Here is a 22,947-nt window from a genome sequence, read left to right on the forward strand (position 1 = left end):
TTATCCTTTTCACACATTTCTTACATAAACAATGTCAAGTTAATGCTCAGACTAAGCAAGATCATGCTCATTCATGAGCTGATCCTTCAGTTTGAATAACTAATATATTAATCATTACTCTTAGGTCACTAGCTCGTTAACATAAAGTTAAAGTTTTAATTGTGCTATACAGTTTTATGGTTTAACTGAAGGAAAACTACAGATGCACTTATTTCCACAAACACATGAAATTATTCCTGTAATTATGAGACATAAAAAAAGAGATACCTTTCCAAGGTAACCAGCAAATTTTGTAACCACGTTCTTTAGTCTGTCATCAATTTCTTCAACTCCCAGCACCACATGCTCCACAAAGAGTGACAATGAAAATATTTGACTCCATCCCGCTCTGAAATACAATCACCATCACTGACTAGGCAAAGGCAAGAGATTCTTCTTCTAATTGCAGTAAGTATTTATTAGGTTTACAGTGAAGAAGTTGAAAACTTGATTTGTTTTAGAGAAAGCTAGTCATTTATATTAATCTTATCTTTGCTCCCTTAAACCAATGAACTTCAAAATAGCTCTTTACAGGAACGTTATTTCATAGATACTTCAAATTCAAAAGAATACTATTCAACAATTAAAGAATATATTCAGAAGTCTTGATGTCAGATTGGATTAAGAAACTTAACAGAATAGTAGCTTTGATAGCCAGTGTTCTCATTTTACAGACAAAAAAAGGTTTGTTATTATTATAATTTAATTTCTCAGGGCTGTCCTCCACGTAACTAATAGATGGTGAGGTAATTACTAGAGACATGGTGGCACAGTGGTAGTGTCCCTAACTCTGGTCAGAAGGCCCAGGTTCAAGTCCTACCTGCTCTAACAGTGTGTCATAACATCTTTGAATAGAATGATCAGAAAATATCTCCCCTATGAGGCAATTGTAATTGCCAAGATGAACATAGTACTGTTGAAACAGACATCGTTGGTGAACAGTATTACAAAGCACTTTGACATTTTCACCTGTGAAACAGCCCTTTTACATACATAACACTGATACATGTTAAATTTTATATTTGAAAATAATTGTAAGTCACTGCTCTGGGTACCTACATCTTCTCATGGAACTGAAATAGCTAACTGTCGCATGAATGGTGGAAGCAAAATGACCATTTGTTACAAATTATTATTTAGCACATTCTCTCTTCTCAAGGCAAATTGGGTTAAGGAGAATCCAAAGGGATTTTACAAATACATTAAGGACGACAGGGTAACTAGAGAGAATAGGGTCCCTTAAAGATCAGCAAGGCTGTCTATGTGTGGAACTGCAGGTGATGGGTGAGATACTAAACGAGCATTTTACATCAGTGTTTACTGTGGAGAAGGATATGGAAGCTACAGAACTTGGGGAAATAAATAGTGACATCTTGAAAAATGTCCATATTATAGAGGAGGTGGTGCTGTACATCTTAAAATAGGGTAAAATAAAGGTAGGTAAATCCCTGGGACCTGGTCAGGTATACACGAGAACTTTGTGGGAAGCTAGGGAAATGATTGCTGGGTCCCTTGCTGAGATATGTGTATCATCGATAGCCAGAGGTGAGGTGCCGGAAGACTAGAGATTGGCTAACTTTGTCCCACTATTTAAGAAAAGTGGTAAGGAAAAGCCAGGGATCTATAGATCGGTGAGCCTGACGTCGGTGGTGAGCAAGTTGCTGGAGAGGATCCTGAGGGACAGGATTTACATGTATTTGGAAAGGCAGTGACTGATTAGGGATAGTCAACATAGTTTTGTGCATGGGAAATCGTGTCTCGGAACGAAGAGGATTGACAAAGGCAGAGTGGTGGACGTGATCTATATGAACTTCAGTAAGGCGTTCAACAAGGTTCTACATGGTAGACTGGTTAGCAAGGTTAGATCATATGGAAAACAGGGAGATCTAGTCATTTGGATGCAACATTGGCTTGAAGGTAAAAGACAGAGGGTGTTGGTGGAGGGTTACTTTTCAGTTTAGAGGCCCATTACCAGCAGTGTGCCACAAGGATCGGTGCTGGGTCCACTACTTTTTGTCATTTACATAAATGACTTGGATGTGAACATAGCAGGTATGGTTAGTAAGTTTGCAAATGACACCAAAATTGGTGGCATAGTGGACAGCTAAGAAGGTTACCTCAGAGTACAACCAGGCCAAAAGTGGCGTTTGGTAAGCTTGGCTTTATTGACCAGTGCATTGAGTATAAGAGATGGAAGGTCATGTTGCGGATGTAGTAGACACTGGTTAGGCCAGTTTTGGAATACTGCGTGCAATTCTGGTCTCCCTGTTATAGGGAGAATGTTGTGAAACTGGAAAGGGTTCAGAAAAGATTTACAAGGATGTTGCCAGGCTTATAGGGTTTGAGCTATAGGGAATGGCTGAATGGGCTGGGACTATTTTCCCTAGAGTGTCAGAGGCTGAGGGGTGACCTTATAAAAATTTATAAAATCATGAGGGACGTAGATAGGGTGAATTAGCCAAGGTGTTTTCCCAGGGTAGTGGAATCCAAAACTGGAGGGCATAGGTTTAAGGTGAGAGGCGAAAAATTTAAAAGGGACCTAAGGGGCAGAGGGTGGTGCATGTATGGAATGAGCTGCCAGAGGAAGTGGTGGAGATTGGTACAATTACAACATTTAAAAAGGTATCCAGGCGGGTATATGAATAGAAAGGGTTTACAGGGTTATGGGCCAAATGCTGAATGTCTTGTCAGCATGGATGAGTTGGACCGAAGGGTTTGCTTCCATGCTGTACAGCCCTATGACTCTATAATATCCTGGGATGGCAACTTCAAAATGAAGCTCCTTCCTTCTGCAACTTGATCTTTCATCATATTTACCCTTTGGCTCCCAGGTTTCTCACTTTCACTGCTCTAAATGCTTAGGTTTTAACAATGCTGCAAATGAACAAATTTGCAAGTTCATATTATGAATTTGCTGCCACCTCTACACAGCTCCTGGCCTGGCTTATTTTTCTCTACATTCTTTCTCTCTGTACTCTTATCAACAGCTTGAACTTCATTAAAATGTAATTTAATTCTGAAATTCCTCAATCAGACTAGGCTGCTCTCTTAGATTACGATGTAAGACAGGTGCTATGACTATGCTCCACAATACAATTGTTTCAATGTGTATTTATAAAGTCATTAACAGTTTAGAAAGAGGCCATTCAGCCCATCAAGCCTTTGACCACTCGGAGCAACTCAGTCAGTCCCAGTCCCCCTGCCGAATTCCTTTTTAAATTTATGTATTTATATCCAAAATTTATATGTTTCAAGTTAATGCTTTCCAGTTTAGAGTTGCTGTTGTTTGTGTCGTGCAACTAACTATTGCTGGTTTTTCAGTTTTATTCATTTATGTATGGAAGCTGTATTCTCTGATGAGCTTCTAGATTTTACTATGTGGCCCACAGCTTCCTCAGTACTCTACACTAGCTTTGAAAAATTTGCATTTTATGTTAATCTAACTCTGATCCTTCACTGCTCTGTATTTTGCTAAATTGCCATTAAGTGACTTTTGCCTTGCTTACTGCATGTTTGACACTCTGAATGATATACCTTTGCTAGTCATGAAATATCACCAAATCCATTCTTGCCTTTTCTGGATTCCTGCATGAGTGCATGATTTATAAACCTCCACACTTTGTTGATTCTCCGTTTGCTGCAGAATAATTTGTAGCAGTACATCTGCTGTAACTCCATTCCAAGCAGATACTAAGCTCACCTGAATGGCATACCACCTCTAAATTCCACAGCAACCATTATTTTGCTGGCCATATTCTAACCCCTACATTAAGTCTCCGCCATGCATTGTTTGATCTTGCTGATTGCTGATATTGCATTTGCTGCCAATCTGTGAATGCCTCTAATTGAATCTGAAATACTCAAATCTCTCCATGGTTTCATCTTTCCAAATCTCTAACCTCCTCCTAGTTTACTACCATTCAGCAGCACTGTGTTCTACAAATTTTGACTGATGTAGTTGTTAGAAGCTCTAATCTTAAGATGCAGATGAGGAGACATTTTCTCTCAGAGTGTTGTGAATCTGTGGAATTCTCTTCCCCAGAAAGCAGTGAAGGAAGGGTCATTGCATACTTCTAAGGTTGAGTTAGGCAGATTCTTGATTAACAAGGGAGTCAAAGGCTGGACGAAGTAGACAGGAAGTAGAGTTAAAGTCACGATGCGATCAGCCGTGATCTTTCCAAATGACTTGAGCAGACTAGAGAGTCAAATGACCCATTCCTCCTCCTAATTTGAATGTTTGTGTGAAATTGTCTGTGTAAAACACTCCCTCTAATCCTCATTAAAAAAATTTTGAACCAACCTTTTAGTCATCATTCCTAACATGTCTTCCATTGGCTGAATCTCAGTATTTGTCCTATCACTGTGAAGTACCTAGTGATGATTCTCATACATTAAAAACACATTACAAATGTTGTGGTGATGTAACTATTCGATGAGAAATATCACTGGCCACATATTAAACTGAGATGTTTAAATTATTGCTGCAAGAATTTCCTTTGGGGACACCAAAGGGACAAAACAGAGGACAGTTGCAGTAGCACAAGACTGGAGGGTCACTGACTGTATTGTGTAAATTTTGTTTGTTTTGAACAAGAAATTAAACAAAATGCTTCTGCAAGAGTAACCCTTATCATTTCACATTATTTTGTGGACTGTCATAGGTGTTAGTTCATTTAACAACAATTTCTATCAATTAACATTAAATACAGCATCAGCAAAAGAATAATTGTGGGAGAAGAGACCTTTAAATATACAGCTGTAAATTCAACTTGCGCTAGGTCACTGATTTAAAATACGGTTTGCATGTTTACTTCTTTGAGAAGTGATGCAGCCAAGTCTGATTGAGAGAAAACATTTCCTAGTGCTTTACTAAAGAGATGATGAGAGTAGGAGATAGGAGACAAGTTTTACAAGTGGAATGTGAAGAAAGAAAGAAGTAGTAAAGTAGAGCAGCTTTGAAACAGAATATCAAACAAATATGGAGCCAATAATTTAAGGACCAGCCACCTAAAATGAAAGAGCAATAATTTGTGGTCATAGGATTATAGGATGAGAGCTGCTATGTGTGGCAGCTCATCATTACATGAGAATAAACTTCATTGTTGATAGTTATAATAGCAATTTCATAATGCTTTAAAACAGCAAAGAATAACCTTGACTTTTTCACAATCACAAATCTTAAAACTACTTTGCAATATGTCATACTTCTGTTAAATATATATACCACCTTCTTTTCAAATCCTCAAACAACAGTTTAATAAAATAATTCTTACTGGACACAATGTACAACAGATGATTTTATCCCCTGGCATTGCAGGAATTCTTCTGTGCAGATTAGTTCAATGGGCATCTGCAGACTGTTCACCTTCTGTAACCAGACTTCAGGTGACATTTCAGTGCGTGCAGATTCTAGCATTTCAACGCAGGCAGCTGCTGCATAAACATCAATGACCTGTTTTAAAATAACAAACATTAATTAAATGGGTGAAAAAGTTTCACTGTAGGCATTCTACATAAACAAAGGGGAATTAGTTAAGCATAACACACTGTCCTGAATTAACTGAAATCAACAAGTTTAGAGAGAGCGGAGATTACTTAAAAAGCATTCCTATCAGAAAGACATGCCATACTTAGGATACATCAATCATCTGGTAAGGGTGGCTTGCATCCCAGGTTGTTAACGGAAGTGAGGATGGAGATAGCAAAATGGCCTGCCTTAATTTTCAAGCCTTCCTGGATATGGAGAGGTACCAGGGTATTGGAATGTCAACTTTGATTTCTTTATTCAAGAAAGGACAATCCTATCAACTATAAGCTAGTTATTCTACCATCGCTGGGGTGCAGGCACATGGACAGGTTTGAGTTAATTAAGGAAACCCAGCACAGATGTGTAAAAGGCAGATTATGCTTGACTAGTCTAATTCAATTTTTTGATAAAGAAACAGAGAACGTAACTTTGGGAATGTGGTGAATGTTGTCAATATGGATTTTAAGAAAGAGTTTTATGAAATACCAAGTAAAAGGATGGTCAAGAGAAGTGAGGCTTATGGAATAGGAGGGCCAGTGTCCAATTATATTAAAAAATTTGGCTTGAAGCCAGAAAACAGCATTTCATGGCAGATAGCTGTTTAACCATCTGGAGGATTACAAACTTAAAAGTTTGAAAGTTGTTTGAACAGTTGTTCAGGATCATCTTGCAAGGCAAATGGCAAAGGTTGAAGACGCAACAGCATGAAGAAAGCTCAAAGAGGTGCAGGACTCCCACATGACCATGCACCAACAAACACACTGACTGATGACTGATTACCTATCTGGAACATAGACCCGTTTCTTTTAATACTTTTTCTCCTTTGCCTTTTCTTACAGCCCTTCTCTCCCTCTCCTATCTCTGGGCTCCAATCTCAAGAATCCTCCTTGTTCTAAAGGACTACAAGAGAGAGGGAAAAATATTTCATGAAAAATGTTACTTCTTCTGCCGACAATAAATTTAATAGTTAATGAATTTGGAACCGTGATTGGACTTTGAAAATAATGCGACTTGGCATGTCCTAAGTATAACAATAAGATGCTATATAAATGCAAAATTTTCTTCCTAATGGGTATGATTGTGCTGAAATATTGATAAGCATACTCACCATCTCTCTGCTTTCAGCTTTCTGAATTTCATTGTTCATCCTCGGTAGAAGCTGCAGAACTGAAGGTTGCACTGCAACAATTCGTGAAAAATTCTGAAGACGATTTTTGAAACGCTGATGTGCAATGTGCACCCAAAATATAGAGAGATCATCCCCAATACTGTACTTTATTTTCAGCTCATTTACACAGGACATCAGTGCTCCTTGAAGGAACTAAATAAAATGTGCAAAAAATGTTAAACGGATTTAGTAAGTATCACAACATATTTAATAAATGTTTTTTCAAACATCTCTCAGACTTCACTACACAGTATTTTATACAACATTAGGTATCCTCAAAACTTGTGACCTCTATCCAATATGAGTGTCCAGCTTATAGCTGAAGAACTGTATTTCAACTTTTCTTTTCTCAATCCTGGTCTACGGTGGTAGGGGCTATGTAAACAGGGGTCTAAGCATTGCTTAAGGGATCCCACTGGGAAACTGGATATCATTGAACAGCCTTGTCTGTGCCACAGTAAGCTCTCCAGTAGCCACCGTGACCCAAGTTACAAACACCAACCAAAGGCAAAGCAAGCAGATGTTTGCCGGCATAAACCGAACACAAATGCCTTTCGAGATACAATGTGTGCTTAGCGCTTGTTCAAATAATAATAATAATAATGAGATCCCCGATCTACTTTTAGGTTGTCAGGGTATGTATTCTGACTGCACAGCACTCACTGCACTCCTCAAAAAGGAGTCTAAAGGTATTGTGTTCAGTTTCTCAATTTCAATTATGAAGTTCTGTACTTTACTATCACTACACGTTACGCACTACCAGTATATTTTATTTATCAATAGGGATAGATTTTCAATTTATTGCCTGTGCAGAGTACACAGAAGAAATTTGTTTGGGTACATAATTGGTGTGGGGTTCTTGCTTGCTTAATTTACTTCATCGTATCCATCTAAATGTTAAAGGTCAAATTCATCACGTGAAAACATTCTCCTGTTTTGAAGAACTCAAGGCAATCAACTGGACTCAAATACTTTACCTCAAATTCTAATTCAGATGAAATGCTCATGGTCATCATTAGGAAATCGTGCAAGTATCTCAAGAAAAATTCTTGTCTCCATTCTTCACTCAGATTTAAAATGTACTTTCCAAATCCAGTTTTATTAAATATTTCATTCAGCTTGTGCTCACCTTGTCCTGTTTTATGAATTTGGGAAATAGAACAAGTCATAATTAATTCTGTGGAATTCTCTCAAGACTCCAATCTGTTTAGTTCTGCAGTCCGATAAAATTTGTAGCTGCAGAGATATAATGGCAGGGATCATAATAATAAACTAAAGGAGTAGGAGACTGACAAACGGAATCATGGTATCCATAGGCCTATTCCATTTTCACCTTGAATTGAAGTGAAGAATTTTTGTTCATGTGGTGTCTCATCCACACATACCGTATAAGTATTTCAAACTCCAGCTTCTTGATCATATTTTTGTAAAAAGCCATCAGGCTGAGAAGCAGTTGTTCTCACAAACCTAGACTAAAGTATAGCTACGTTTTGAAAAATAAGCACTTTATGCACTTTTGCAATAGTTGAGTGTTTGAATGTGAGATGAACAAGCTAGGCGACTGAGCTAATTATGCAGTATCAGATACTTAGGCTGGTAAAGAGTTAATAGATGCAGTTGTTCCTTAGCTCACTGAGCTATTTGTTCCGTGGTGTGCAGATGTTTCGCTACCATTCTAGGCAACATCATCAGTGCGATTTCTAACTGAAGCGTTGGTGTTCTGCTCTGTTCCAAATTTATATGATCCTCTGGTGTTATAGGTCTTGTCACTTCCGGTTCTGTTTTTTTTAAGCAGTGGTCCGTATAAGGGGTCTACTTCTATGTGTTTGTTAATGGAGTCCCATGTTGAGAACCAGGCTTCCAGACATTCCCTTGCATGTCTGTTGTTTACTTGTCCCAGTATAGTCACTTTGTTTCAGTCGAACTGATGGTCCTCATTGTCTGTGTGTATCGGGACAAGTGAATATTGGTCATATCTTTTTACTGCCAGCTGGTGTTTGTGTATCCTGGTCGTCAGTTTAATCTCCGTTTGTCCAATGTAATGTCTATTGTACTCGCTGCATGAGATTCTGTACATCACCTTAGTCCTGCTTACTGTCAGTGTGGGTCTTTAGTCTTTGATAACATTCATCATATAAATTCATAACGGAGTCGAACAACAATGCTTCAATTAGAGGTTGCACCAATGATGTTGCCTAGAATGCTAATGAAACGTCTGCACACCAAGGAACAACTGGCTAGGTGAGCAAACAAACAACTACATCCACATCCCAAGCTACAAATTTTCGCTAAGACCTTAAAGAGTTAATAGAATTCCGGTAGCAGGCTGAAGATTGATACTAGGCACAGGCAGGCAGAGCAAAGAAGTGTTAACTGTACTAATCAATGTAAACTGAGCCTGAACTTCAGGAACATAGTAAACAATGAAGAAGTGAAAGTGTCTATAGGGAAACAGGACAATAAACACCTTTCAAGATTAGAACTGCAAAGTCTCCTTGGTACGAAATTATGTTTTCCGGTGCAGCAATGAACAAAGTGATAAGGAACATTCTCACACTATCTTCCCAAACTCTCCTTGTTACCTATGAATGATGTCTGGCCAGCACCTCGCTCATATTATCTTTCCACTTGTTATAGGCAGAAGTTCTGACCACTGTCAAGACCTCTTGGGATTCCTGCACTAGTGCCATTTTTAAAGGCTAACTCTGCATCTGGTCAAGGACTGGCAGTCTGCAATTGTCCTGCATGGTTCCTAGAAACTGCTCCAGATGTATTGGACAGAGAGAAGTTGCATCCCATTTTACAGACAGGGAACTGGAAGTCCCGATGGACAGGGTTTGCATTCGGTCATTGCCCACAGGGTACGCCTGGAGATGTTGGTGACTGCTAGAGGGATGGAGGAGATCAGTAACCTGGAAGAGCAAAAGGCGCACTGGTATTGCCAGATTACTGCTCTGACTTTCCTGTTGGGAATTGGTGCTATCTAGTTTTCATTACGCAGGTGGGAGAATGGGAAACTGCACATCAATGAGGTAAGATGGTTCAACAGTTAATTAAGGCAAACAGGCCTCTTGCTGCTAACCAGCAAGAATCTCATCTGGAGCAAAAACAGAACCTTTTGCTCATTCACACCATTTCCAACATTTTTCAGGGAAAAGTGCACCTATTGTGTGTGTGGGACGGTTATAAGTTGATAATGGGGTTTTAACTGTAGGCAATTGCTTTAAAAGGTTTATTTGTTTTTGACTCATGTTAAAGGTATAAAAAAGTTGATTGGATCAATGCTTTCTGTGGTTCTGCAGCTGATTAGTCTGTACCAAGGCTTGATTCAAAAAATAAATAGGACTAAAGAAGGACATTAAATAAAAGCAAAACACTGCAGATGCTTGATGACTGGAACAAAAACAGAAAATGCTGGAGAAACTCAGTGGTTCTGGCAGTATCTGTGAAGAGAGAAACAAAGTTTCAAGACAAACATGACACTTCTTCAGAACATTCCAAAACAATGTTTTTTATTGATTTCTTTGACTTGTAATAAAAGGTGCATATTTAATGTTTTGAGGTCTAGAGTTTTGAAAGGTCATGAAAAAAATTGATTTATTTCAAATGCTTTGGATATATCAAGGTTTTCTTTTTAAAGGGGTCACTGAAAAGTCACTTTGAACAGTGAATATTTTCTGAACACATAACTTTTTTGGAAACCATATGGTTTCAGTTAATTCTGGGAAAACACATGGCTGAGTTTATGATTGGGTTTTATGACTGTCTTGTTTCAATACTGCTTTGGATGTCAGTTGGGGAAAAGCCTACTTAGGAAAGCTTGCCCAACTCAGATCTTTTCTGCTTCTGAAACACCTTCGTTGTGTGTGAAATCTCTTGAAGAGCATCTGAAAGACATCTCAATACAGTGTCTCCTGAGCAAGTTTTGTCTGCCAAGACTCCAGAGATAATACCACATGTTGAACAACCTGTCTAAATATGTCAAATTGAAATCTGAATATTCAACACCTTAAACATTTTCTAACTTCAAGAACTGAATATTTTATTGGCTAAAGATCTTTTTTTCTCATTCAAAATGAGTCTCTGCAGACAGGAATTCATTTTTTCCTTCATCCTGAATGTGTCTGTGTTTAAATCACAGAATCATAGAATCCCGACAGTGTGAAAACAGGCCATTCGGCCCAACAAGTCCACACTGACCCTCAGAGCAACCCACCCAGACCCATCCCCCTATAACCCACCTAATCTACACACCCCTGAACACTATGGGCAATTTAGCACGGCCAATCCACCTATCCTGCACATCTTTGGACTGTGGGAGGAAACCGGAGCACCTGGAGGAAACCCACGCAGAGATGGGGAGAATGTGCAAACTCCATACAGACAGTTGCCTGAGGCTGAAATTGAACCTGGGTCCCTGGTACTGTGAGGCAGCAGTGCTAACCATTGAGCCACCAATGATAAACATTTATATTCCATATTACAAACTCTGTGTATTAACTAGTTTGGTATCTTTATCGAAAAAGTTTTATTTTACATTAAATCAGTAATTTCGTGTTTATTAAAGAAATCTGATTAGTGGATTTTTTTTCCATTCATACTCTTCTGTAGGGAAAGTATACAACTGGCCATAATAGGTATTGGGTAAAACAATCAAATTTATGTTGTGACCCGTGAAATATTGGGACTAGAGACAGACCATGAACTCCTCCCATTTTGGTCTAACGCACGCAGTTCCAAAACAAGGTTCATTCAAATTATAGGTGGGTGTGTGTTTTAACATCTGTTTCCTTATGCTGCTTATTCAATACTCAGAGATAGTAGGAACTGCAGATGCTGGAGAATCCAAGACAACAAGGTGCAGGGCTGGATGAACACAGCAGGCCATGTGTTACCAGAATGAGACACAACATAAGGAAGCCGGGAATATCAGTGTCAGTGTCAATAAATACAGAATAAGTTCACATGCTACCTGAACTATGATTATACGACATCATGGCTGCATGTTTAGGTTGGAGTTTGTTTTTTCTAGTAGCTGAAGGAGGAGGCATTTGTAATGAGGGAAGATTTCAATACATCATGAGTTCACATAAAATTTAAAACATTCTCTCACTATCACATATTTCATTTCTGTCAGAAAATGTGCAGTCTTTATTTGAGCTCCCTATCAATGATCTATTTTTCATTAGATCACAGCATTGTGTTAGTATTTTAACTATGTGATCACAGTAATCATCAAATACCTTCCATGTACTGGGCCCGAATCCATAATTCATCCAAAAAGTCTTTTATTCTCCAACTGAAAGGTAGCTTGTTACTAATTGCCAGTACATCCATCTTCATGTAGTTGTGGACAACAATCTCAGTTTGTAAACTGCCAAATGTATAATAAACAGTTTTTTAAAATAATTACAGAAATTATTAATGATTTTAAAGCATGATTCAACTTTTCAACCTGTAGGCAGAATGTAGGTGGGAAGGGTGAAGTTGGCAATGGGGACAAAATAAAACTGCTACCTTGGAAGTCTGTGGTGATGGTGTTAACAACAGAATAAGATCCTCCTCCGTGTTTAGTCTTCTATCTTTTTATGTATAGAAAATACAGTCCTCATTAGTTAAGCCAGAAGTGCAGTTTGCTTCAAACACACTGAGGCTAAAACCTAATTCATTTATTATCTCTGACACAGGCTCAGGAATAGGTCAACACTTGTGGCCAAGAAGGGAGAGGCTTCCAGTCTATTTCTGAGTCTTTGTCAGATCCAATCTGTACTGGACACCACATAAGACATTAACCCATAGATGCAGAAGCAGGCCATTCAACCCTTAAAATCTGCTTCACCATTCAATGAGATCATGGCTGATGAACTGATAATCCTCAACTTCACTTCCTTGCCTTTTCCCCATAATCCTTGATTTAAATATCAATTAAAATTCTCTCAGTTTTGAATATTCTGATTGACTCAGCCTTGATAGCCTCTTCAGTAAAGAATTCCATGGATTCACTACTCTCAAAGAAGAAATTCCTCCTCACTTCTGTCTTAAAATGGTGACTGCCTATACTGAGATTATGCTGAGATACTTAAGGCTCTCCCACAGCGAAGGCTGACCCTCATTCTTCTAAGATCCAATGAGTACAGGTCCTACCACTCAGCTCTCTTCATAAGAAAATTCAGCCATACCCAGGATCAACCTAATGAACATTTTCTGAACAGCCTTTAGTGCCTGTATATCTTTCCTTAGATGAGGGGATCACAAATGGCATACAAGACGCTAGAGTTAACTTTACAATTTTCTGTCTCCTACAACAGGAAGCTGCAGCTACCAGAAAAGAACAGGTCATGAGGATTTCAAATGCTGCGTCAGAGTAGGCTATGGAGCAAGTGCAGGTAAATGGGATTAGTATAGCTTGATGTTTGTGGATCAGCAAGACCTGGTGGCCCAAAGGGCCCGTTTCTATGCTCGTAGAATCACAGAATCCCTACAGGGTGGAAACTGTTTGACTCTATGATCAAATGCAACTATAACACAGCTGGGGTAGAAGGAGCTGACAAATTAGGCACCCAATGTGCTCCTGGGCATCCAATAGTGCAATTTTATAACCATTCAGTACAAGATCTTAAGAAGTTTATTAGGGCTCAGCTCCTCCTTCCCACGTAAAGAACAAAGGTTCGCGTTCAACACTCACTGAGATGATGCAGTGACAAACCCATAAAACTGAGACGATTTCAAGTTCAGGAATTGAACGCTAGGAAGTCAATGACCAATTAGGCTATTAGTCAGCAGTGGGAATTAATGCCTTATAGGTAAAAGATGCTGCACATATGCAATACCACAGTAGAGAAGGAGGATATCATATGTCATAAATAACAGTCAAAGAGAAGTCTTTATAATGAAGACCATTGTACTTTGCAAAATACCTACCTGAGGATATTTCTGTTGTAAGGAATATCCAGCAGATTTGAGTCACTAAAAATGTCCAGCCAAAGTTTTCGTAAAAGCTCAGGGGTATCATCAATTAACAAGTTTAGGTTACAGTCTCGGTCTATAATAGAGATAATCTGTGCCAGGAAAGGTGTCACTACTTTTTGAACTCGCTTCCAAAGTGTGTGTCTGTAAAGCAAAGTACTATTTTTAAATTGAGAAAACTTGAAAGCCAAGGCACATAGTGCAAGACAGCACACCTTTTTTTACTACAGGAAAAGGTAAGTCAATTGTTTCATGCTAGTATCTCTTTTAGGCAGACTTCGCTACATCATTTAGTTATTCTGGTATGTAGCTGTTGAACCTCAAATATAAATTGTTCATTAGTGATTAAAATACAATACTATACCACCAATAAATTTTCAATTTTCTTGAAAAGATATTTTAGAGAGTGAAACTTCAACAATTTATTTACTTTGCATTAAAAACAATTTTTTTGAGCCTTCTTGGAGGAAAGAACAGAGTAGAGGTACCTGAAGGTACCACCTTCCTGAAGTGCTTCAAGGTTTGAGGCTTCCCGCACCATCCACTCAGTTGCATTGACAGACTCCTCATCTCGCCTTAGCAGAAGAGAATGTAACCTTTGCTTCATCATTGAAAGGAACAAAGCTAAATTAAGGAAAAAAATAATATGGGGTTTGCTGATTTTACTGAAAACTATCGTTCTCTGTACAGCACAGATACTTTCCAATCATTAAGATATTCACACGATCCATTTAAAAGAACAGTTTGAAGGGGTATCCAAATGCTGAAATTGGATCTTGCTTGCCTCCTGGCAGTGAAATACTTTAAGCTGTACATTTTACATTTAAACAGGTTAAACAATGCCAGTTATTGAAAAAGCTTAAAACCCAATAGCTGTTCACAACTACTCGTGCTAGTTCATGATCAACATCAACCTGGCTATCTCAATCGCTGCGATGGAATATGCTCTACTGAGAAGTCTGACATTACTTGCTTTTGTAAATGGCAGAACAATTTGATCCATGTAAAGCAGTTAACAAACCTTTGAACTCAATGTCTTCTGTTAACAGCGAAAGTAGGATTTCTACTCGCTTGGTGCTGCGACTAACCCTTTGATGCTGATCCTTCAGCATGCCAACAGCAGGCTGCACACAGCTCCTTATGAGTGAGGTTGTATCCAAGATTTTTTCACTACCCTTTTTGGGGAAACAGTGAGAGTTATTCAAGTTTATATATTAAAAAAACAACAATACATACAATGCAACAACAAGAAAGCATCATGTCACAAAAGCAATGCTGGAATAGCTATATTTCCATTTCCATTTCCATAGACCAGAAAACAGGGGAGCAGAAATAGGCTATTCAACCCATCAAGTCTGCTCTAACATGCAACAGGATCACAGCTGATTTGATAATCCTCAACTTCACTTTCCTGCCTTTTCACTATAACCACAATTCTATTATTGAAAAACATGTCTACATTAACTTTGACTATACTTAATGTCCCAACCTAAGTAGCCCTCTGCTGTAAAGAATTCCACAGATTCACTACCCTCAGAGAAGAGAGTTCCTCTTCACCTGTCTTAAATGGGTGATCCCCTTATTCTGAGATTATGTCCTCTGGTCCTAGAGTGTCCACAAGGGAAAACAGGCTTGCAGCATCTCACATGTTTTAATAACATCTCCTCTCATTCTTCCAAGCTCCAATGAATACAATCCCAATCCACTCAACCTCTCCTCAAAGAAAATCCCACCGTACCGTGATCGACCTAGGGAACCTTCTATGGACTGCTGCCAATAGCAGCCTATCATTCCTTCTATATGGGAACCAAAACCGTTCCCAGTATTCCAGGTATGGTCTGACTTGTGCTTTGTTTAGTTTTAGCAAGACCTTCTTATTGTTATACTTCAATCCCTTTGAAATAAAGGCTGACAGTCCATTGGCCTTCGCTATTGCAGAGTGAATTTGGATGCCAGCTTTTTATGATTCATACACAAGGACTCCCTAAATCCGTCTATGCTTTAGCTTTCTACAGTTTTTTCCCACTTAAGTAATAGTCAGCTCCCCTTTTCTTCCTGCCAAAGTGAATAATCTCACATTTTCCCCCACATTGTTTTTTTGTAAGATAATGACAAGTTTAAGTACACCCACTTAACCTATGGAGACTCTCTATGTCATCCTCACCACTTGCCCATGTATGAGTATCCCAAGATATTTAAAGTACTTTTCCATTTTAGATTTTCCTTGAATTTGTTGAAATGTACAATATGTGGTACTGCAGGTACTACAAGTAGCATATTCAGTGAGATACAGAATTTCAAATGAATTAAAAAATACTTACAAAAAGGGATTCAGATACAGGCTCTTCAATCATCTCTTCCTGGTCCACAATCATGGCTATAACACAAAGAAATACTTGTTATGTATACTGATATTACTTTAGAAGAGCCTCATTATCTTAGACTGTGTGCATAAATCCAGTATCTTTCCTCCTTACTCCCCACAAACCGGTCATGTGACCTCTCTGAAAATACAACAAATTTTTCATTTCCATCCAGCCAGCTTGTTACTTGCAAATACATTGTTGCTGCAATAGCCAACGTCTTTTGTCTTGAAAAATGTTCTTTCGGAAAAGTTCAAGACACATATATCTAGTCAACGATATTAGAAATTTGTCTCTTAGATAATGCATCTCCATAACAGGAATCATAGCAACAGCTGGGAGTAGGCATTCAGGTAATAAAGAAAAGACTGCATAAACTTAAAATGATTACCTTGGATAAGAGTAAGCTGGATGACAGTATAGGTATAGACAAGATAAATATTAGAACGTTTAAAAGTAATTAACTGATCAGTAACTTGGGATTTGTAACGCTTAAGTATTTAGATTGGCCAGATGGATTTGTGTTTTCTTTCTGTTTCTAGATGTTCCTGTGTTTATTTATAGACAAATATTCTGTGCCATTGCATTGATCATTGATCAATGCATTGATCACATCTAAAATTCTCCTAACACAAAAGATTAGGGTCATATAAGGTGTTTCTCACCAGTTAAAAAGGGAGAGGAGGAGGTGGAAACTATATTAGGACATGTACAGGTCACCTGTGACAGATCATGGTTCAGGGGCCTACAGTGGAAAAATACATAGTCGGGTATTACTATTTATTTCAACAAATCTGTTAAACTCAGCAATTCCGACACAGGCAATTTTTAACTTCTGAGAATTAGATAAATTATCTAATAACCAATTGTCCCTGAATATGTAATATGTTCTTTTCATGGTATATTCCCCAAACATATTCATGAGGTCTGAATCTTATATTCTGAGTTGCAGCGAGATTTTTGGAGAGTTTCTCGTTCTTAGTCCTGGTGACAATTTTCACAATATCTTAGCTACTTTTCTATCTACAATCTATTCAAATATCTTTGCTACTAAATAAGAAGCCACTAGGAGGAAGTAGATCTACCAAACACGAGGAACAGCTTTCAAACTTTTCTTCAACTGCTTAATTTTTAAAACTTAAAATTAAATATCAATTAAATATTCACAAAGCTTACACCGCAGCTATCCAAAGAGTGTCTGAAAAAAAGTTAAAAATATACATACCTTCAGGCTCCCCTGGGTCTTTGCCAAACAGCTGGCTAATAGTAACACCTTTGAAAGCAGTCACATCTGCAACCATGTCTTTCGACTTCCTGAGATCATCAATGTGAACTGACTGCCAGGGATCTAGTAACAAGATAGAAAAGTAATTTCGGCCTTACTTCACCACAACTTTTCAATCAAATCTACAGATGCACAAACACGCCAAATTTTGATTAAATGTTACATATGCATAATAGAGTGCACACAGACCATGAATCAAATGTTTCATAACAATTTCACAGTAACCACTTCCATGTTGCAACCATTTGTTTGAAAATTATTAAGCAGGTATTAGGGACTTCGTAAGGTCCTACATCGAAGATTATTGTGGAAAATAAAAATAAAGGGACTAACATATTACCATGAAAGGAAGATTGACTAGCTGGTAGAAAAAGGGTATGCATAAATAGGTCTTTGTCTGAAGGGCATGATGTGAAGAGTTGAGTCCTGTAAGGGTCTATGCTGAAGCCTCTACTTTTTGCAATTTACATCAATGACTTAGAGGAAGGGTGCAAAGGCATAGCACATTAACACATAGATGACATCAAGATAGATAGGAAAGTATGTTATGAAAAAGACAACATGAGATTGCATACAGATATAGCCAGGTTGAGCGAGAGGCCAAAAAGTCTAGAAGGTGAAGTACAATGTGAGAAAATGTGTGTTGTTCACCTTGACAGGAACATTGAAAAAGTAGAGTGTTACTTAAAAGGAGAACAACCGTGGAATTAGCAGAGGAATTTAGGTGTAATAGTACATGACTCAGTAAAAGCAAGTATGCAGGTACAGCACGTAATCAAGAAGGCTAATAGGATACTATCCTTTGAAGAAAGGAAGTTAACATAGAAGTAAAAATGTTATGCTTCAGTTTTATGGAGCATTGGTAAGACCACATCCTGAATACAACTTGCAGTTTTGATTTCTTTATTTAAGGAAGCGTGTAAATAAATTAGAGGCAATTCAGAAGGTTTATGAGATTGATACTTGGAACAAGTGGGTTGTCCTATGAGGATGGGTTTGACAGACATTGGAATGTAGAAAAGTAAGGGGTAACTAGATTGAAATATATAAAAGGTCCTGAACAGTCTTGACAAGATGGACATGGAAAGGATGTTCTCTCTTCTAGATCAGTACAGAACTAGCGTGCGCTGTTTCTAATTTGGGGGTCACCCTACAGGACGAAGACGAGAAGGATTTTTTCTCTCAGAGGATTGGTGCGACTTGGGAACACTGCCTCAGAATGCACTGGAGGTAGGATCAATTGAATATTTTCAATGTGGAGGTAGAAGGATTCTCGTTAGTTAAGAGGATCAAAGGTAATTGGGAGTAGATAGGAATGTGGAATTTGAAACATAAACCAATCAACCATGATTTCACTTGTTGGCAGAGCAGGTTGGAATGGGGTAAATGGTCAATTGTTACTATTTTGTATATTTGTGTGGCATTTAAACTCAGCAGTTCAGGAGTATCTGAAATTGCTAGCTTTTGCTGATTTTTTCACTAAAACAATGAGTCTATCCAGCCAATATACTTAGCAACTAGCTGCAACATCTGTATGTTTGAAAAGGGATCTATAAAAGGAGAGGAAGCTCTTCTCCTGCCAATATTCCCTTCTGAAAAAAAAACAAAAAATGCGGTTTACCAGCTGATTTATATTATCAGTTACTGAGAGCTCAAGGTTTGGAATGTAATATTCCTTTGCTTGGACTGAGCTCTATTACCCTGCATTGTTCCAATGAAATCTATGAGCAGGGTTGTCTAGGTTTTGCATCTTGGTTAAGAATGGTGGGCTATGAACATCACATTAGCTGTTGGTTAAGTGGAATGATTTCTCAATGAATAGTTGAAGATCATATCATTTTGAGACACATTCTGAATTATTCTTTCAAAATGTCACAGGTATTTTAAGGGCAATTAATGGTAATTCACTTAAAAGCCAAACATGAAGTACAAAGGAAACAAGTTAACCTGCTGGAAAATAATCCATTTTCTTTACCTCCATGAAATCCTACATATGTTGATTCACCTTCCATTCTTGGCAATTTAGTGATGAAATACACATAGACTGTGCAATCATCACTTCTGCTTTTGTTGATTTCATTTATAGTTGAATACCTGCGCAAAGGACATAATGTTGTGTTATAACAAGTACAAAGTTAGTTCAGTGAATAATCTTCAATTCACTAAAATTTCCAGTGTTTCTGCAAGCACTGACTTTTATGTCTATGTCCCAACTTTCCTCACACCATTAAGTCATTGTTCTTATTCATCAGTCAGAGGTTTGTTTCAATCAGTTCTAATTAGCATTTTCAGTCATTTTTACTTATAGTTTACATTAGTTTGGAAATTTATAAGAAACTAAATATAACACATGTGAAGATAGAATCCACTTGTTTCGAAACAACCAAAAAAGATTAATAATACAATTAGTCAAGTTAAATATTTTAATCAATTACATATGTGTAGAAAAATAACAAAAAAGAAATAATTCTTTTTAAAAATTTTGGAATGAAAAATGAAATTAACCCATCTTGGTTACCTTGAATTACTTTATTATGAAACAACACCAACACAAAGTATTCTTAGCAAAAAACATTCATTCCAAATAGATACAGTGGTAAATTAGTGGGAATGTATCTGCTCAGACATATTGTGGATGCAATCACAAAATACTTCATGAATTACCAACAATATGAAATTCTGCCACTCAGTGCCAGGAGACACAAATGTATTACACTTAGCAAGAAAATCATAGTTCCCATTGCTGATTCCATTTTTATGAGGAAGATTTCTGTGAAAGTACAATTTTGACTCAAGTTTGATGAATTTGGACGCAGAATTGAACAATGCAGTGCGTCATGAATTAAGAGATACAGATTAACACGACAGATATTTTAGGCATTCCACAGTGAATGAGTTGTTTGCCTTTGCCAAACCCGTACCAAACTCTCTCCAGACAAAAACAGCCACATTAGCACACTGGAGGAGCAAATTATTGCAAATGCTAGAATCTGTACTGAAAACAACAAATCCTGGAGATCACAGCGGGTCAGACAGCATCGATGGAGACAAGAGCAAGCTAACATTTTGGGTCTAGATGACTCTTCATCAGAGTTCAGACTCGAAACGTTCGTTTGCTCTCTCTCCATGGATGCTGTCTGACCTGCTGTGATCTGCAGCATTTGTTGTTTTCTTCACATGAGCACACTCTCCAGGTTTAGGTCATCTCTGTTCTTTTACTGCCTCACTACAATATGACATGTCCAGAATTGCCTTTTGCTTTCATTTTCCACCATATATTTGCTCAGCAGATCTGGTCTACCCGTCTGCTTCCTTCCCTCCATTTCCTACTACAACAACTAATCAACTTCCTTTTGTGGCTCTTGTGCTGGCTGACATTGTGATTGGTTCTCCCTGTCAAAACCAGCATCAAAAAACTATCTTAAACCATTCTGCCCCTGCAAACTATCAAGCATCTCTAAGGTCACATTTCTATCCAAAAGCTCTTAAATATACTGCCCACCCTCTTCAAATGAACTCTATGTTATGATCCTGTCCCTACATGACAGCCTACATAGAATCATAGAATTTTACAGCACAGAAGGAGTCCATTCAACCCACTGTGTCTGTACTGGCTCCAGAAAGTGATACCCAGCTAGTCTGATTCTCCAGACCTACCCACTGTAGCCCTCCAAGTTCATCACTTTCAAATATATATCCAGCTCTCATTTGAAACCTTCTATGGAGTCCAACTCCATCACTCTCCCAGGCAGTGCAATTCCTAACAACTCTCTGAGTAAGGAAGTTTGTCCTCATCTCACTTCCCCAACTTTCCTGCTGACATATTGAAACTGTGACCTTGTAGTCACTGACATACCAACTAATGGAAACAGAACATCCTTCTTTACCCTGTCAAGATTGTTCAGAATTTTGAAAATCTCAATAAGCTCATCTCTTAATCTCTGCTCCAAGAAGAACAAGCCGAATTTTCCTATTATTCCCACACATCTAAAATCCCTCATTCTTGGTATCATTCTAGTGAAACTCCTTTTCACACTTGCTTGGGATTTTGCAGCCTTCCTTAAATAAGATGCCAAGAATCGAACACAATACTCCAAATGTGGTCTGACAAATGATATGTAGAGGTGTAGCATCACTTCCTTGTTTTTATATGCAATATCTCTATTTATAAACCCAAGATCAGCTGTTTCAACTTGGCTACCTTCAGAGAATTATGTACATGAACCTCAAGGTCCCTCTGCTCCTTAACCATAGGGTTAAGGATAATCCAAAGAGATTCTACAAATACATTAAGGGCAAAATAGTAACTACAGAAAGAATAGGGCCCCTTAAAGATCAATAAGGCCATCTATGTGTGGAACTGCAGGAGATGGGTGAAATACTAAACGAGTATTCTACATCAGTGTTTACTGTGGAAAAGGATATGGAAGCTAGAGAGCTTGGGGAAAGAAATAGTGATATTTTGAAAAATGTCCATATTACAGAGGTGGTGGTGTTGGACGTCTTACAACACGTTAAGGTGGAAAAAACCCCAGGACCTGATCAGGTGTATCCTAGAACTTTGTGGGAAGCTAGGGAAGTCATTGCTGTGCCCGTTGCTGAAATATTTGTATCATCAATAGCTACAGGTAAGCTGCTGGAAGACTGGAGAGTGGCTAATGTGGTGCCATTATTTAAGAAAGGTGGTAAGGAAAAGGCAGGGAAATCTAGACCAGTCAGCCTGACGTCAGTGGTAGGTAAGTTGTTGGAGGAGATTCTGAGGGACAGAATCTACATGCATTTGGAAAGGTAAGGACTGATTACGGATAGTCAACATGGCTTTGTGCATGGGAAATCATGTCTCACTAACTTGATAAGAGTTTTTTGAAGAAGCAAAGAAGATTTATGAAGGTAGAGTGGTGGACTTCAGCAAGGCACTCAACAAAGTTCTGCATGGTAGATTGGTAGGCAAGGTTAGATCACATGCAATCCAGGGAGAGCTAGCCACTTAAATACAAAATTAACACAAAGGTAGGAAACAAAGGGTGATGGTAGAGAATTGTTTATCAAACTGCCTGTGACCAGCAGTGTGCCACAACATTCAGTGCTGGGCCCACTGCTTTTTGTCATTTATATGAATGATTTGGATGTGAATATTGGAGGAATTGTTACTATGTTTGCAGATGGCACTAAAATTGCTAGTGTAGTGGATAGTGAAGAAGGCTATCTCAGAGTACAGAGTACAAAGTGTTAGCCAGAGGCTGCAGAGAGATAGAGACAGTGAGAAAGGTACAAGCTGCTGACATCGCTGCCTGGGGAGACATTAGCCAGAGGCAGCAGAAAGACAGGGGGTTACACCAGCCACTGATATTGCTAACAGGAGGTACTGAATGCAAAGGTACTGACAAGAAGAAAGAAGCAGCTTGTGAACTAAAAATGACCTGCACCCATGTGCTAATTGGAGCCGATTTAAGCAGGTCTGAATTAACTAAGTTCTGCAAAAAGTAAGAAAGATGAAGTAATGCAAAAGCCTTATTTGGATGAGAAATAACGAGGTAATGCTACCTAAGTCTCTGGGCCGGGCCATTAAGGTAAAGATATGTGATAAGTGAATTAGCCT

The 22,947-nt window shown here is 38.3% G+C and overlaps 1 protein-coding gene across 3 annotated transcripts in view; it reads right to left on the bottom strand.

The window, feature by feature from the left end:
- The window catches only part of rnf213a (ring finger protein 213a), a 111,337-nt gene that overhangs the window by 50,942 nt on the left and 37,448 nt on the right, over nucleotides 1-22,947 (bottom strand). For all 3 annotated transcript variants that reach the window (XM_048610657.1, XM_048610658.1, XM_048610659.1), the window contains 11 exons: nucleotides 19,324-19,442; nucleotides 17,289-17,411; nucleotides 16,022-16,077; nucleotides 14,722-14,875; nucleotides 14,189-14,324; nucleotides 13,656-13,844; nucleotides 11,978-12,108; nucleotides 7,712-7,869; nucleotides 6,675-6,887; nucleotides 5,313-5,491; nucleotides 268-388 (listed from right to left, as the gene is read on the bottom strand). In XM_048610657.1, the coding sequence (XP_048466614.1) occupies nucleotides 268-388; nucleotides 5,313-5,491; nucleotides 6,675-6,887; nucleotides 7,712-7,869; nucleotides 11,978-12,108; nucleotides 13,656-13,844; nucleotides 14,189-14,324; nucleotides 14,722-14,875; nucleotides 16,022-16,077; nucleotides 17,289-17,411; nucleotides 19,324-19,442 (1,579 nt within the window). The remainder of the gene's footprint in view (nucleotides 1-267; nucleotides 389-5,312; nucleotides 5,492-6,674; nucleotides 6,888-7,711; nucleotides 7,870-11,977; nucleotides 12,109-13,655; nucleotides 13,845-14,188; nucleotides 14,325-14,721; nucleotides 14,876-16,021; nucleotides 16,078-17,288; nucleotides 17,412-19,323; nucleotides 19,443-22,947) is intronic.

Source organism: Rhincodon typus, chromosome 23 (genome assembly GCF_021869965.1).
Source record: "Rhincodon typus isolate 14 chromosome 23, sRhiTyp1.1, whole genome shotgun sequence".
Taxonomy (NCBI): domain Eukaryota; kingdom Metazoa; phylum Chordata; class Chondrichthyes; order Orectolobiformes; family Rhincodontidae; genus Rhincodon; species Rhincodon typus.